The sequence below is a fragment of the Physcomitrium patens genome, chromosome 8 (genome assembly GCF_059467195.1).
Source record: "Physcomitrium patens ecotype Gransden chromosome 8, ASM5946719v1, whole genome shotgun sequence".
NCBI classification, from domain to species: Eukaryota; Viridiplantae; Streptophyta; class Bryopsida; order Funariales; family Funariaceae; genus Physcomitrium; species Physcomitrium patens.
The window spans coordinates 17,780,721-17,798,795 of NC_143417.1; the positions used below are offsets into that span (position 1 = coordinate 17,780,721).

General features: G+C 38.7%; 3 protein-coding genes across 3 annotated transcripts; all 3 read right to left on the reverse strand.

Moving 5' to 3' along the window:
* Positions 1-721: 721 nt before the first annotated feature.
* LOC112285329 (uncharacterized) lies at positions 722-1,933 on the reverse strand. Its single transcript, XM_024526041.2, has one exon. It carries the CDS (start codon positions 1,931-1,933, stop codon positions 1,475-1,477), a length of 459 nt encoding a protein of 152 aa, XP_024381809.1. The 3' UTR covers positions 722-1,474.
* Positions 1,934-9,279: 7,346 nt separating this feature from the next.
* Positions 9,280-12,687, reverse strand: LOC112285962 (protein NDL2). The gene is made up of 9 exons (XM_024527387.3): positions 12,040-12,687; positions 11,422-11,521; positions 11,096-11,282; positions 10,928-10,988; positions 10,727-10,813; positions 10,523-10,600; positions 10,357-10,416; positions 10,037-10,228; positions 9,280-9,910 (listed from the first exon to the last, which is right to left on the reverse strand). Exons 1-9 carry the CDS (start codon positions 12,097-12,099, stop codon positions 9,680-9,682), a joined length of 1,056 nt encoding a protein of 351 aa, XP_024383155.1. The 5' UTR covers positions 12,100-12,687; the 3' UTR covers positions 9,280-9,679.
* A 2,115-nt stretch (positions 12,688-14,802) lies between these two features.
* LOC112285963 (proteasome subunit alpha type-6) lies at positions 14,803-18,075 on the reverse strand. Its single transcript, XM_024527390.3, has 9 exons — positions 17,944-18,075; positions 17,632-17,726; positions 17,409-17,490; positions 17,107-17,203; positions 16,712-16,770; positions 16,120-16,202; positions 15,707-15,802; positions 15,522-15,581; positions 14,803-14,982 (listed from the first exon to the last, which is right to left on the reverse strand). Exons 1-9 carry the CDS (start codon positions 18,017-18,019, stop codon positions 14,890-14,892), a joined length of 741 nt encoding a protein of 246 aa, XP_024383158.1. The 5' UTR covers positions 18,020-18,075; the 3' UTR covers positions 14,803-14,889.

Below are 18,075 nucleotides of genomic sequence, written 5' to 3' on the forward strand. Positions count from 1 at the left end.
AAGTTTGTTTGTAGTGAATATTCTTCCACGATCGGATCAAATTGTTATTCCCCGGTCCCCTGTTTCTTACTTATTACGGACATTCACAGAAACCTTTATTTTCCTGTTTTCTTTTAATGGGATGTGCATAACAGAAACCGCATGTGCTAACAAGAAGATACTTTCTAGCGCTGCAGACTTTCTTATGATATTTTTTCACCCTGCGGTGAAGAATTGTTCCCAGGACCCTCCTCAAGAGAGTTAGTTCTCTTCCGAGGATGTTGTTTCCCTTGTCCTTTGCCTCCTTTCACCCAGCTGGCTATTTACAGGGGGAGGACGACGACGAAGACTACGACGACGAGGCTTAAGGGAGCCATGCCGCATCCAATGTTTGGTGGCCAACCAGGTACAGGTGGCATCTCTTTTTCCAACATGGAGCTGTCTCAGTTTTATTGGGGAGTAGATTGAAAGCGGTTTTGCTGCAGGTGAGAACAGTATCTCGTGCAGGGCTATTGGAAGGAGCTTGATGATGCACTACTTCTCAAGCACTAAAACTGGGAACTACCACAATCACTAATTACCACAGCACAAACCCTGTTGGCTCCTCCTTTGGATTCCTTTCGAGACTAATGTGCAAACTCGTTTGATTGCAAGTTGTTTTGTCCATAAAAGACTATCATACAGGCTCACTTTTTATACTTGGAGAGAGGTACCATACTGGTGTAAAAAAAAATGAGGGTAATTGAACATAAAGATGATTTCTTTACTTCGTGGAATGCGTTGCGGTATTTACAGTTGGTAGCCTAATCATACATTGCAGGCCGATTTTGGTATCGATTTCTGCGTCACACCTAAGTTCAATCACTACAAGGGTTCTCACTGCGGAGGCTCACATTCTGCACTGTTACAATGCACTTCAAGTCCAATGTAAAATTGTGCCAACCAGGGAGCAAAAAGCATCATGATCTCATGCTACCTACATACAGGCAATTTGTAAAGTGTGCATTCCATGGATGCGCCAGTCTGATCCTGTGAGCATTTTTTGATCATTGTTGAAGAAGATATCTGCACAGCGTTTCAGTTCATACTGAGACGACGTGTGCAATGCGACTTTCATTGATGCTTGCAGCGTCCTTCTCAGCAGGGTAGAGACTCGCACATGATCCAGCAGACATTCGAGCATGCTGGGCTCAATGATTGCCTCGGCTGCATCACCGACATCGCTAGCGGCACTCGGGCAAAGGCTAAGCATAGCTCGCCACCGGTTAAACGAGCGCCACCGGCAGCACCTCTTCAGGTTGCAGAGCTCAGAACGAGTGGTTCAGTGCGTTCGGTGTGCGTAGTAGCGACTAACGCATTCTTTAGCAATTTGAGGTGAGCGTGTGATATCCATGTTACCAAAGAAGTCATCTTGCCAGGCTGCACTCCGCCATTCTTCGTCCTAATGAGCTCTGACTGAGCCTAGATAACTCATTTCCTAATAGTAAAGAGATTCTCAAAACAGGTAGCACGGCGACGCTTGCATCTTTAGGCTGGGATTAGAGACAAATTCAGGTTTGTCGCATTGGATTGCGCAAACCAGTGCAAATCGACCCATGCTGCGGGGCTTCTTCGGAGCTGGGGGGCAGAAATCAATGTCCACGTCGGGGATTCTGTGCTCCGTCGCTTTGGGTGTCTCGCAATCCGATTCCTCTACATTGAACACATCTCCATCTTCTTTTTCTTCTTCTTCTGCTCTGTCGCTCATGAGGCTCAAATCCAACGTTAGGCTGCTCTTCGTACGCGACGCACTCTGTTGCGTGGTGCAAGAGCTTCCAGGCACCATTAAGCTTCTGCCCCTTGTGCACACCGGTCGAAGGTTAGGCAGCTGGCATTCCCAACTATCGAGGGTGACGCGACGCTTTCCCATTCCCATTGACCCTTGAGCTGGTTGCGAAACCATAGTAGGTGCCATCGCTAAATTAACCACACAAATGGTGAAATGATCGAGAATTCAGTAACTGTAAGCACCACCAGCACGCCCGAACTATCTACGTATCCCTTCTAAACCTTACAAAATCGCTATGTAGAGCCCCTCCGTTTCTACAATTAGACAACGAAATGTCTCACGGCTAAACTTCTGCGATACTAAGAATACAATCGCAAGCAGTGCAGATCACACCATTCCCTAGAGGTTTTTCAAACTACGCCAAGACTCAGGATACGAATCAGTCCAACTCTCAAATCCTGCTGGTTCTCTTCCCACTAGAACTCAACGAAGCTCCAAGTGCAGCGCCACCTCCTACAAACTCAACCACCCTGGATTCACCCCACAGCTACCACAAACGCACCAAGTCTCCCACTGATTTAATAAAAACCCAGATAGCAACGAGGACACGATGGGACGTGTGTGTGTGTGTGAGAGAGAGAGAGAGAGAGAGAGACGGAAACAAGGCACAAGTGACGAAGGCGGAGGGCAGAGAATGAAGAAGAAGATGGGGGTGGGTAGAATGTTTATGTACGCACTGATCTGGTGAAACGCAGGCTGGGTTAGGATTCTTCCTAGTGGGTGGGAGTGGGGGGTGCGATTTTATTACAGGCACGCGTGCAAGAACGGGAACCGCGGCGCGCGTCGCTCGCCACGCCAGGCCTCTCTACTTGGCCCCGACCTCGCGACGGCCCGGGACCCAGTAGCCGAGACGCTGGAGCCCTGCCTGCCTGCCTGCGTGCCAGCCTTAGCGTGGTGGAAAAGTAGATGCATCCAGTGCCGACCCCTATCACAACCGTGGCCTCAGCCTCTCTCCCCAGTGGGACCCTTTTCACCGAAATCGTGGGCTTGATTTTCATTGATTTTTTATTCTATTTTAATGGCTTGGTGGAGATTCAAACCACCAATTGATTCTGTGCTCTCACTCAACCTGATATGAAGGTGTCAATGATTTGGGCTCCTGCTGTCTCCAGACATGTGGCACTCACTTTGCTCTGAAATCAGTTCTTAGATTTTTGTTTTACCCTCTGTCGCGTTTGTTTGTGGCCAGGGAGGGAGGGGTTTTGAATACCAGATTGCTGCTGCTGCTACCAGTTCAGCTGCTTCCCCACCGGGACACCATTTCATTCAGAAAAATCTTAGTCTTCCTCTCCTTTCTTTAGGTGCCCCATGATCTCTGCTGTGAGGCCTGTACAATAATGTGATCCATTATTGTACAATAAATTTTTCATTGTTCGCGACTCAGATAGGTGTTTCAAGCTAAAGAGATTGCTTTTGTGAACAGAAGGATTCCAAAGAGGGCATGGAGTTTGGAAAAACAATAAGATCCAAACAACACACACGGTGGATGATATTCATAAATTTTTGTAGTGTTTAAAATCCAATGGGTTTTTTGGGGAAAATCATACCTTAGTATACATGTTTGGTGGCGTCAGTAATTAATATCGAAGTCAAAATCGAACTAAGTAGAAGAGTAAAAGTAAAAAAATGTTCTTATACTTTTTTTGAAATTTTTATTAACAAATTTAACATAGTATTTAATTTTTAAAAAGTTGTATCCTCATAGATAGATAAATTGATAAGTCTTGATAAATAACTAAATAATAAAATGATGATTTTAAAATCATTTATATGGATTACCTCCATGAATGTAAGCAAAAAAATAGCACAAATCATTTTATTTCTTATTTCTTGTAAGTCATAAATAGATATATGTGAAATATTTGTATGAGCTTTCTCACATAAAAAAAGAAGACAAAAAGAAAGAATGAAAGAGTTTTAAACATGCCCAATAACTTCTTTAAATATATATATATATATATATATATATATATAACTATAATAGTTTTTATTCTACAAGATTTTTTTAATATCAATTGTAAAAACATTAATTCTATTGGAATTTCTTTGAGGAGTTCTTGAATTTTTTATGTAATTTATAATAAGTCTTTATAACCTTCTAAACATGGTAGAGCAACTAGGTTGTCATTTACAACATGAATGTTTTTCACACTTGAGTAACTTTAACATTTTCTCAATCTTCAAATATACAAATGCCTAAACTATTAATTTTTTTATATATTTTTTATGTAATTTTAAATAATTAGAATTAAATATCTAAAGTCATATATTTTTATTTATTTTAATATCTAAAATATTAAAAGTACCAACATGTATTTATCAAAACATGTCTCAAAATTTCAGGAAGTTTCAGCTAAAATATTTGAGAAAACTATATTAATAATGTAAATAAAAAAAATAAAAAGAAAAAAATAAAAGTTCAAGAATATTCAAAGATAATTGTTATTCATATCAAACATTACAATCTTTTATTAGCACACAGCCAACACATATTTTGAGAGTGGCCAACTTGTAGTCATCTTAAATTTGGTTGTAGTATCATTTAGTTCTCATAGTTCATCAAGCCATTATGTAGCCTAACAAGACAAATAACCATTTGTCTAATGGACCGATATCATATTGTAAAAGCTTATAGTGTGTAAAAATTATTTAAAATATATTATATATTAATAAATCTAGATGTATGTTAGAATAGTTAATAGATTAATTTAAAGAGAGTGGATATAAAAAAAACTTTATTTTGAATTTTATCTATTTTGATTATAGCATTTAAAAAAATTATAAGATCTAAATGTTTAGTATGAAGCCTTGAGAGGAGATTAGAGCCTAAAGAAAAAAATCTTAACTAGTAGGAGGCTTGTTGGGAGGGATCGAAGTAAGGCATGGTTGGATAAAGGCAAGGAATGGAAATCTTCATTCCTATTGGTCAAAAGCCATGCCCAATGGGCTTCAAGGAGACTGCCTGAGGCCTTATTAGGAATTAGGGTTTTTCTTTTGAAGTCATTCGAGCATTGGAGGCTAAGATCAGAAATTTTAGGATTTTAGGTACAGATTGGATGCAAGTTTTTTGTGATTTGGAGTTTTTATGAAGGAGTTACTGGCGCTCAAAGTTAAGGTGTCAATTTCATACCTACTGTCACTCTTTGGAGCATAACATACATTTATGGAGAGCAACAAAGCATCGGTGATTGGGATTGGAGAGAGAACTTCTTTGACTATACTTTTCATATATTTTTTGATGAATTTGGAGTTTGGATGAAGAAGTTATAGAGAGTTAAAGTCAGCACATCCAAATCAAGGCAATAAGTAAGTGATTTTGTTCATAGTAATGGTTGGAGCCATATCTTGAGGTTTTGGATGAATTCTTGGCTCAAATCTTTTGGAAAATGTAGGTTATTGTGTTGAAAAGCTATAAATTTAAATTTTGTGGCATTTGAGTGCTTAGTTTGTGGAATATGAAGAAAATTGCACGTGGATATATAAAAACTAGGGTTTGAAGCTAATGTTAGGGTTTAGGTGATATCTTAAGATCCACAATGAATTTGCAGTTGAAATTTGTTGTAGTAGTTGTTAGAAGTACATCTGTACTTTTTATAAAATTTGAGTGTGTTTGAATAGTCTGATTGGAAGATATGAGTTGTTGAAGTTCAAGAATAATACTCCATAAGGATATTTAAGGATTTAGAGGTTTTATCATATTTTGGATGTTTGGGGAACTTAAGACTTATATATTTGGTATAATAGCACCTAAAAGTATTATATATATATATATATATATATATATATATATACAAACTTGGTCTATCTCATCTCAAAACTTGATTGAGCAATTAGTGACAGCTAGGAGCCTAATACTTTCTTGAGGCAAACTCTCTTTACCCCAACACCGGAGTTGGATGCTAGTTGCTTGTGTATTTACATTAAAAAGTCCCTAAATATAAAGTAAAGGCTTATGTTATTATAATCTAAAGATGAGACCCATTTTAAGTAATTAGTTACTATAGATCTATCTTAGCTAAGTGTACAGCTTTTATAGATTTATATCTTATTTTCTTTCACATGGCAATATATTTCTCATGCTTTCTCACAAAATATAGAATAATATATACAGCTTAGTTTCCTTGTGTTTGCTAAATATCAATAAAATTCAATTATTTTCTTATACCATTTTATTTTAAAGATTACAAGCACTTTATTTGATATAATTATTATACTAAGTATTAATCATCTATCTTAGATACACAATTAAATTTTTATTGAAAAAAAATATTTTTAAGACATTATAGTTACTCACTTTAAAATCCAATCTTAGTCTTTTTGTTTGATTAGTCTTTTTGTTTAGTCCAAGCATACAATTGCAGTCCTATAAAGTATTTTCTACAAAAAATAAAATAAATAAAAACATAGATACATACATATGTACATACTAATAGATTGTGTTCTATTTGCCATGTTTTTTTTATTACAATGAGAAATAGATAAATATAGAGGATTTAGTTGAAGTAAGAATTATTTAGGTAAATTTTTATATTTATAGTTATAAAGTTTTAAGATAAGTTTTTGAAAAGTGGGCCTTGAATGCTTGATGTGTTTGAAAGCACATGAATATCTTTTTGTAATAAGATTTTTTTAAATTTTTTTCTATAGTCTTCTTAAGTATATATATATATATATATATAAGGAAATGATAAAGCAACCAAAGTTCTTACTAAATCAACCCATCATAGACAAAGAATTATTGCATCCACATCTGTGTTCCCTCTGTTCGCATGTTCTTAGCCTCAGTCCACGGTTTCAACCACTTTCCTATGTCCTGATCTTCCTTCTTCTATCCTACTTGCATGGAAACTAGCCATTGTATATGTACCTCTACTTGAGGTCTTTTCTTGCTTGCCATAGAATGAATTGAGTAGCAACAACTTTTTTAATGTCTGTATGTATTGAAGTATGTTTCAACGCATAAATAACAGTTATAAAAAGAGCCATAAAGTATCCACATCCTCCTTATGGCCAAGCCTTCATAATTCTTTAGCAATTTTTTATAGCAATGAATTCTTTCTTTTTGCCCAATGAAGGATTAGGATTGAATCATTCTAGATTGCCATTGGAAATATAGAGATTAATAAGCTTTGTGAAGAGATCCTCTACTTCTTGCATTCTCCACTTTTTTAAGAGCAAAAAATTAAATGGTGTCCTACTTGGTCAATTTTCTACTAACATTCCTCCCATTGTTCTTAAAGAGAGTACCAAAAAACTATCAACAAAAAATTCTTGTTCATTACTCAAGAAGCCAATAAATTCTCCATATATGAATCGCATGGAAACAATTGTATACTTTAAGAATTTTTGCAATGTGAAGTTATTTTTGAAGAAGCAAAGTATAATGATTTGCAATTCTTTACTTCATTTAAGTTCTTTTATGAAAAAAAATTCAATTCAACTTCACAATTCATACCATGATCTTACTCAAAAGCTTCTTTGCTTTACCAATGAATATGTTTATTAAAATTTATATGATTCTAGTTCCACAAGACAATGCAATTCTACTGAGAATCCAAAAGAGTTTGAAGTGTCTATCAACTCTCATTCCATTGTGAAAAGCTTAAAAGATAGAATATTGCTACTAGAAAAGTCCATTAAATATTTTCTTAAAGAGGTAGAAAACTCTTTTTTAAAGTAGATACAATATTACAAATCCCTCTCATGTCAACCTAACATAGAAAGGAGAATCAAAAGTGTGAATTGCACACCTTTAAGCTTAGAATTCCAAGATGCTAAGGATAGGATTCAATTTATAAACTTTTTGGCAACCTTCAAGCTTTGCTTGGGACTCACAAAGATAATAACATCTAATTATGGCCTTGTAGATGGTGGTCATACTTACAATAAAATATATGCGTATATTTGTAAGCCAAGTAAAATATTGACATGATTCAAAGCTAAATATTAAAACTAACATTTAAAAACATATTCATAACATACAACTACACACCACTAATTGATGTTTTTTTGTTCTTATGTATATAACAATGGAAATCCTTAAGTAAATCTAGGTTTTACTTTTGCTTTGTGTGAATCAAAAAATGTTGCATCCTTGGTTTTGTACAATCCCACCTATTGACATTCCAAGACAATCTCAGCCTTTGATGGAACACATCTTGTTTCTATCACTCTGAGGTTGAAAAACTAAATCCATAGTCATATTTGAGATTATTAATTTTGGTTTTTTTGCAATACTTCATAGAGTTTTGTAACTTTTGTTACTTGTATTAACATTGTATTGAGATTTTGCATATTTTGTTTCTTTATTTGTTTGTATTTAGTTTGAATATAGAAACCCTCTATAGAACAACTAGCAATCTACTCTTTCAGAAGTTAGCTCCAATATCAATCTTATACATGAATCTTTTGCTTCAGAAAACCATTTCTTGAAACTACAAAAATTATACAGTATTATATCTTTAATGAAACTACAAAAATTAGTCCATTAAAGGTATAATGATTGGAGGAGAGGACCCTCGCTTTAGGTACATAAGCAGCATCCAGTTCTTGGACAAGCAGGATGGATGAAGGGAGATTAAGACACAAAAGAAGAGTTGAGAACATGGACTAAGGCTGGGAACATGGGAACATGGAGGACAGGACAAGGATGCAACAATTCTTCATCTATAGTGGGTCGATTTAATAAAAAATTGAGTTGCTTTATCATTTTTCTATACATATTGTCATTTAATTTGACCATATTAAGCAAAAAAAACACCTTAAAATAATGTTGTATTAGATAAGTACAAAAGAAAAATCTATCTAAGATATTAGACTATATTTAAAAAATAATAAGATAGATAGGAGTCACTTTTAATAGTGCTGTAAAAAGTTATGATCAAGTGATGATACTAAGGATACAATATCAAAAAAATTACTTTATAGGTAGTGTAGTGGGCAAGTTAAGAAGTATAATTAAGTATTATTTTATTATCTCTTAAAATATTAAAAAAAAATACATACAAATTAAATAATTATATATTTTTCAAACTTTTTCTATTACGTGTATTACTTATGGCACTATGTAATGTTTTAAACGGAAATATGACATTTTATTAAAGTAATAATAAGAGTTATCACATAAACCAACTACTGGTTTCATACAAAACAATTCATTAAAAATATTTTCTCCATGAATAAAACGTAACTATTTAATGAGTTTATTAGTAGAGCAAGAAGTATATTAAAAAAATTATTCATTAGATTCAAATTTTAACCAAATTTGCAGCAAATGTTGCAAAAAAGATGAACTACTATTCTGTAACCACTTTGTCACTGAAATTTATGTTAGCTAGCCGTTCTTGTGTTCAATATCTGAAGTCTTCTCATTTGATATGCGACATATTTACCACTTTACGAACCAATCTTTCTTTTAAGATGTGCAAAACGAGCAAAGAGACCAGGAAGTGTACATCGACCTGCACCATAGCTCCCATAAAAGCTTCTCTCAGTGATCACAGGAGTTGTACAAATAGTAGTATCACCGTTACATGGAACCATAGTTGGCACGTAGGAATCACCACTGCGGTCATGCTAGTGTACAGATTCATTATTCAAATAATGGGACATAGCTATCAAATGTGGAGGCATGCGCCAAGAATCTTCAGTCAATATATTCGTGTAAAGAGGGGCTTAAAAGTTACCAAGAGGGTCGCAGAGAAAGGGAGTTACTGCCCACAACTTCTTGTCATCTTAGACTGCGCCAATGTAGATCGCGACTGCTCTCACTGATTAAATGGTACACGTTGGCAGCACTATTGAATTGGGTTAAACAGTTCAATCTCGGAGAATGGTCGAAGATTGCGTAACGCCTAAAAATGTATCAAAATTCTAATGCACAGGTGAAGATACACGAGTCTTGATGGGTTTCAGCTTCAATCCAAGGCTCTCGGAAGAAAGAAGCTCCGGGGGCATACAGGGTGGACTAAGGGGGCTCTTCGGGCTGGACGTAAGGGATAGCAACGGGCGTTGATAGAACGCATAGCCTGTGAGAAACAACTCTATTGGGATCAGCATGGACTGCGGCCGCTCTTCCGTTACTATAGTTCCACAACCTTCAACCTGTAACAAAATGCGAGATGGTCAAATTATATGTGTGGAACAACATTCAATTTTTTAAATGTAGTGTTACATAGACTGTAGGCTCTGCTGTTGGTGCATACTGGCAGTCAGGAAAACCAATCTGACCTCAATCAACGCATTGTAACGTCTGTTCATGGCATCGCTGATGTGCACAGCTTCCCGGTGAAATGGAGATTGGTCGCCAACTAAGATCAGTGTTCGACACTTCAGTTTCTTCAAATTCTCGGTCAAATCTCGCCTATATTGAATTGCTTGCAAGTAGTGCATGACTTGCTTACTCCGCCTGTCATCCATGGACTGCACGTCATCAAAGCACAAAATGGGTCAGGTCTTGAGTGGAGAGAGCAACGAGCAAGTCATCAAGGCTACTAACCATCACCACTCAAACTCCATAACTCGCTCTCTCGGGAAGTGAGCCAACTTACTCGACGGAAGGTCATTAGTGGATCTGTATCTCCAGCTGCGGCAGAGGCATCGCGAACTTCCTAAAAACATAAAAGACAGATCATATTAACACTCTAAGCCTCTTCAAAAAGAAAATATTTTACGAGAAATCGTTCACTACGGGCAGGGAGCACGATGGGTGCTTACCGCACTGAAATAACGCTGGAGTAGCTTCTCTTTGACGAATCCGGTCATACCGCAGAAATACAGAAGGCTGATCAAGGCCTGAAACTTCCTACAGTCAGTAGGGGTCTCCTTGGTGGAAGCTGGTACATCAAACAGGTGACAGGAGATTGCGAGATTTATAAAATAAATAGACACATGAAAAACTGAATTCGTGTGCTGGCAGACCTGATTGTTCAGCCATTCCGTCCAACTTGGGGTTCGAGCAAGAGGTGATACTAAGATCAATCCCAACGCACGGTCCGTATACTTGCACTGGACATCCACCATGACTGATCAAATAAGTCGTTGTACTCAGAATGCACAGTACTTGGAGGAGGTACTTGCATGTTTCAAATGACTGCTTCAAGGCTAGATTATGCAACTTACCGCAAACAGACTGAGAACATACGCTCCACCGGTGACTCCCATGCCAATCACTTCATCCAGTCTGAAATTTCGCGTAACACAGGCGAGATGGCTCAGGTTGAAGTCCATGGTCAATCTTTGAGGCCAAATTCCAATGTTCTGGAGGATGAAAGAAGAGTGAAAACTTACCCGAAGTAATCTAAGACTTCGGCTACTTGGTCTGCTAAATCATCAACAGACAAAGGCGGCTTCTCAGGACTGCTTTCAGGTGTTCCAATCTCGTGGCCAGGTGGGTCGATGTGAAATATGCAAAAGTTATGAAAGAGCACCGACGATGCCTCGGGACAAGAGAACAGTCCCTCAAAACAGGATAGATCTGCACTCACAGCAGATATCAGGCTTCCTTTGTCAGACTCGAACACAGTCAACAATGATAGCAATTCATCTTGCTTCTGGAACATCGGACGCCATGTCTAAGCTTGACATTGTTTTAATCAGTAAATCCGGTGGCTTACAATTCAGTCCAACGTCAGGATAGGTAACGAGGGCAGGTTTATCTTGATCCCCGCAAACGGTGACTGAAATGGGGCCATATGAGGTTGACACCATGTACTCCTGCGATCAAATTGTTAAGACAGCAGAGATTGAGAGAACTGTAACATCGTATCACGAAATGCAGAGACCCTTTAACCCACTCTTAGAACCTCGTTTGGGACATCATGCCCCCGCCAAATTAACGTCGGCTGTACCCACTACACAATCGTAAAACAATATCGACAGCATATCTACGTTCCGAAATTCTACGGCTACTGCCTAACACTTCACATAGAGCTCTATATGACATCTGTAGCGGTCACTTTGAATTCAAGAAGCTTCACTAAGCAATACTAAACTCCCACCACATCCCGTAAACAGAAAATGACTCCGCTCGTCAAGGGTGCTTCATATTGCCATATCCTCGCAATCAATTACCCTTAACGATTGTAGAACCATGTCCAGGAGGTGACGATGAAGTTGCGTTACCCTGCTCTGACTCTCCTATCCACCTAGAGATTCAACTTGGGTGTATTTGAATACGCACTAAGCCAGGACTCTAAAATATCCACCAACTCAGAAGAAGAAAACGCCCATACCTGTCCTCCCCATGGGGCAATGTCCATATCCAGCGCAATAGAATCGCATCCATACTCCATTCTGAATAATATACCCTTGGGAGAATGCAAAATCCCTGAATATCACGCCCCCTCCTTCCACTACATTGAATGACTCAATATCTCGTCTCAAAGCACAAATCGCACTCCCTTTCGAAATAATGTCCCCACCACGCTTACGAACCCAATCGTCCACTTCTTCCGCTTCGATGCACCCTCAAACTCACTATCCCATAACATACGCTTCCCCACTCAGCTCTGATGAGTTTAACTCTTATCTCGAGCAACTCATCTCCTGAAGGTCGCGATTAGTGGGCGACATTGCCAATGGAGGTACAAAAAAACAAAAGGCTCACGTAATGTACATTGATGAGCGAGAGCAGCGAATGTTTACTCGTACTTGAGAAGTAAGGTTCTGATTCTGACAATGCTAACTATGGTTTCATCATCTCACAGGAGATGATGCATGAAGGCTGAGAGCAAGTGACGGGGAGGCTGCGACAGCTATGGTGTGAGTGAGGACGGGACAGGACGGAAGCGGGGACGTAAGCTACTCAACCACGAGGAGGAGGAGGACCCCCATCCTTCGCCCCAAGACTATGCACCAAGTCTGCCTTAAACCAGCCAGGGAAGTCAGTCTTCGTCTCGGCTCTCGCCCCAGCCCTCCTTGCTTTGCAAACCTAGCGTGGTGCCTACCTACTGACTGCCAACTTTTCCTACCCTCCACATTTCCAACCCTGCGGGATGCTGAGTGCCAGCTCGGCCAGATCTCGTGCCAGAAGGCACGAGACTGGTGGGTCTCCCAAGCGCGGTCCTGCCTGCCAACCGGTTGCAGGTTTTCGGTTTCTCTGCAGGTCTTGTGTTGATTTAGGGCCAGATTTGCTGTGACTGTGGCAAATCTGGCGACCACGTTGAGCTGTCTTGTGGGCCGGCTTGTTCTACCAGCGACAGCTCAGCTGGCTGCTGCTACTGCTACTGCTGCTGCACCAGACTCTCTCTCATGATTTCGGAAGCTACTCCCAGGGAAAACTCAGCATGTCTTGACGGCTTTTTGCCACTACCACTCAAATGCAGGATTCCGGGTGCGCTGCGAATCTTGCTATGGATTTAGGTAAGGGAATCGATTCTCATGTAGTCAAGCAAAGCACATGGTGTAGAAGAAGCGTGTTGGCACGAGGCGGAGGCGGGACGGAAGGGCTTCCCAGCGACCATTTACGACTGACTGGGAACGTGAAGCTGGCTTTGTCCGGAAAGGGAGGGAGGGAGGGAGGGACAGGCCCCGCCCGCTTTGTTGGTGTCATACCGTTGCTGATGCTGCTGCAGTGGACATCGTCGAATATTCCATCTTCCGCCTCCATAGCCTGGATCCCCCTTCTCTGTTGCAACGGCAACCCACCCATCTCCACGCAATCCAGGCCTACCCCTCTCCCTCCCTCCCATTCTTTCGCCAGCCTGTCCCCGTGCTGCTTCTCATACTTGGCTGCCAGTTCCCCTCTCAGCTTTGGATTCCCTAGTTCAATATCTGGACTGGCATCGCCCTGGTTTTACTCGGGTATCTATCTGAACCCATTCAGGGTATCAACTCACCGTTACTGAAGCAACTGGTGCGCCGGTGCATAATGGAGCTGCCAGCTGTAGAGCACGTCCAGCCTGGACCCCTTGATTTCCTCGTCCGAGCTGGCATGGAACCCCCCCGCATGCGAGGTTTGCATTGGCTGACAGGGATCCTGCAACTTGTTTGGAGTTAGATGGATTGTTTGGATTAAACGAGCAATTGGTTTTGGATTAATGTGCAACTAATTTTCTATTTGGTGTTAGGACCACATAAAATAAAAATAAATTTATAATTATTAAAAAAAATAAAAACTGGATTGACTCATATTTTTTTAATACAAAACACCAAATATTATCATTACATTTCATGAAATGCATGTGCACCAAGTATGTACATGTTGAAGAGGTTTTAGAACATTAAGGTTCAAATGAATAGACACGAATCTAGGTTGCACTTAATTCTTTCTATCGAAACTAATGACATCCCCCCCCCCTCCAAAGTCGTCATTTAATACTTCGTTTTCTTACAGAAGCAACTTGATTTTTAAAAAAGCATTATGAATATTTGAAACTACATAAATCATAAATAAAACGTGAATTTCACACTGGTTGAATCCCATATTTACTTATATATTTAAATTTCATTTAGCCCGAAAATAACTAATTCGGCTTATAATTATTTTTTACCTTTTACTTTTTTTTCTTTTAGCTCTGTCTCACCAACATTTTCAAATTGGATGCACATATTGGTAACAAACTAGGATAAGATTTTTGGTAGACAAATAGTATGAAATGTGTGCAAATGCAAATCTAACTAAAAGTAAAAAATGAATCGTCCTCCAAAAAATGCGGAAACACTGGCTGTTTTACGATCTTTTAGTGAATGTGGATCTCAATGATTTTAACCTACTTAATAGAATTGAACTTAATATATTCATTTTAAAAACAGATTAAATCAAACTTTACTAGTACAGGCAGATAACGACCAACTTAACAACCAAATATAAAATTACACAAAAGCCTCTCAAACAAATAGATTCACACATACAAATTAAAAGCTTTATGGAAAACAAAGCCAGTATGAAATTCAAGTGCTAAAGAACAGAGGTATAAAGCTGTACACAGTAATCACATAATGTACAGATATTTCCCAATGGCTTCAAGACAAACCAACAAGATATGAACGACCAATACATATCAACTGGAATCATTTGAATAGACTTGAATGTTTAATTCCAGCATAAATTCTGGTCAAATAATCAACACCATTCGAATAAACTAGTCGCGCTCGCTGATGGCCGTGAGGTGCTCGTCAATCTCTTCAGTTGACAGAATGCGGAATTCTGGTTTGCCAACTCTGACTACGCCAACCTGTCATCCAGATGGGTTCCCACAAAAAAATAAGTATTACCGATCAAGATCTTGTAGTGTGCTTCAGTATGTAAAAATATGCTAAAGCCATACATAAGAGTAGAATCGAAAATCAAGAAGTTCTGAGTCATGATCAAAATCATTCAATAGTTACATTGTAGGGAGTATGGACAAGCAAACAACTTCAATACTATAGCAACAATGACTTCAACAATTGATCCATTGGTCGATCTCATAATACTAAAACTATTTATTTTCAGTAATCTTCAAATTTCATCGCACAGACACAATGTAAGCCTTCATGATCCTTCATCTGGAGGCACCCAGTACGTTAAACAATGAACATACTGAAGATTGATAGAATTACGTACAGTGCACATACAGATCACATTATCATTATGTCAAAACAACCCAAAGAATTAACGTATCATAATATTTCACCATGAAAATGAGAATTTGTCCTTAAACGATATTATTGGAAAAAAAACCTCCGCATGCAATATGAACTATATCACAAGAAGTTGAAGCAAAAAGTCTACCTCTATTTCAGTGGGTTTGAAGTCCTCTAAAAGAATCGATTGCAACGCTGAAATTGCAGTCTGGTGAGTTCCTCAGACACAAGAAAGAATTTCATCAGATCATTCCCATACATTGAGACTGCCAAAAATCCACAAAGCCAGACATTGCAAGAATAGGAACCAATGGGAAATAAATTGATACGCACTTGCACAGTGTCTTCGAAGGAAAGTTGTGGATCATTCTTCATCTTCTTTTCCAGGAAATTTACTGCTTCTTGCTCCTTAGAGCCAGAGCTGGTTGCCTGCATAGTGAAACAACATGATGTCAAAGCAAAAAAAATTAAGATCCAAGCTATTTAGCCAATATCTAATATGGTGGGTAGTTGCTAAGCGAATATCATGCATCATAGTAAACTACAAAGTTTTAAAATTACGATTAATTGCCGTTGTTCTCACGAATATTATGTGAGGCAGGAATGGGCTCGAGCAGTTGATTACAGATACTAATTTACTACATCAGGTAAAACGACAAACTATTAGTTGATTCAAAAACTGATACTAAAATTGATATTTGCCGAACATATGGAATAATAACAATGTGACCGACAACTACACTAACCTTATATCCAAAGTAGTGACCAGCCGGATCGCACTTATAAAGCTGTGGACCTTGTTCATCATCAATCCCAATAAGCATAGCAGCTGTAAGGCACCCAAAAATAGGACATAATCAGTCACCTGTAACAGCAGGCACGAGGGTTTTACCCCACTACAATGAAAATAAACCCATCTGATGCAATACATCATTTCAACGGTTCAAGAATATGATTCACAAGAGTACAATGAAGACAGACCAACTTGATCATCGTCTTCTCATGACAGGGAGTGTCTATGATAAATAAAAGACAATAATGAAAGTCTTTGAAGGCATCAGACTTGATGTTAAGTCGATAATTGGTGCTCATAATTCTCGTGTACATCAAGTATTTGAAGTGCAGAAAGACTAGGACTTACCTCTACTCCACAACAACTCATCCTAATGACGTTAATACCCAAACTCACTCAAATCCTTATGGATTTAGATTAACGCCAGCATCCTAAACACTTCATGTTTATCCAACATACTAAGTATTGCCACAGTTCTGAACTTCCTAAACCATCATACAACAAAACAGGATAGATGCCACTATGAGAGGGAGGTAGATGCTCACAAACACCAAGTGGCCGCATGTATGCATGCTGGGTGTAGACTTGTGACTTATCAGCAAGTCTGTTCCAAACAAATCAACCATATTCAGGCAAGGTATAACCAAATCGATACGGCTACACACTCTTCCCGCTGAGGTGCAATGTTATAAAGCAGGCATAGATAGTCGACACCTTCTACTCGTTTTACAGGTCAGGTTGATTAAGACATTATATCTCATGAGATTAGTAAATCATCCAATTCTCGACATGCTGTTAACAGATCTACTAAGAATTCAGGGCTCATTCACCCACATTTTCTAAAATCATTTACTGTTCAGTAGTACTTGCGAAATTGCTGTTAAGAGTGAAATGGAATCAAACATGTCTCACTAACTTAGTTTCAGACATGAAAACACACCTCTTTGCCAAATAGTCAACGGGTATCTCATAACCCAATTTGAACTTGAACTCAGCTGCCTCATTTCGAGCATGAGCTAACAAGGATTTGGCGTCAGCTACATGTTTCGGCACCAGACATCAGACACAAGATTATTAAACTCCGAAAGTATATGAGGACGAAGTAAACAGTCCATCAACTTCATGTGTTCAGAGCTTCGCAAAAACACTACTAAATTTGGCTTTGCCCCATTATACATCTGTAAGTTGTATACTTAAGAAAACAAATAAAAAATATAAAAAACAAAAAAAAAAATGTCTCACCAGTCATGCCGGTGGCAAGAAGACCAATATACTTTGTGACAGCAAAAAGATGCGTGACACTAGTCTGATCAAGCAATTTATCCTGCAAAGCACATCACATACAGAAACGTTACTCATACGATGATGGCCGATATCCAAGGAAACAAGAGCTAACAAATGAAAGAACTTTCAACAACCATCTACCCGAAACCCTAACAAAGACCCTCCAGGGCAATCCACTCACCGGCACTTTCTTCTGAGTCACGAAACACACTGAATCATTCCCACGAACCCCAATGGAAGTAATTCCAGCTGCTTTGACGGCCTTGAAAGCATACTCTAAGAATTCACCAACAACCTCAATCAAATCAAGTCACCTGGTAGCACAAAACACAATCATCGACTCCAACTACGACCCAGAAACAACCAGCGACCATAACCATCATATAAAAGAGCTCAAAAGAACACAAAATCCAATCATAGAAATCCTTTATCTCAGAAACATCTACCGAGAGACGAATTAACCATGCTAAGAAATTTGAGAAATTGCACTCACCAACTTGATATAGACGCCCTTCTGGTGAGAAAATGGTGATGTGCCGATCATACCCAGCTCCCGATCCACGACTCATCTCGATCGAGAAAGACTTGCTGCTTGAGTTTGGTGCAAAACCTTGTCAATATCAGT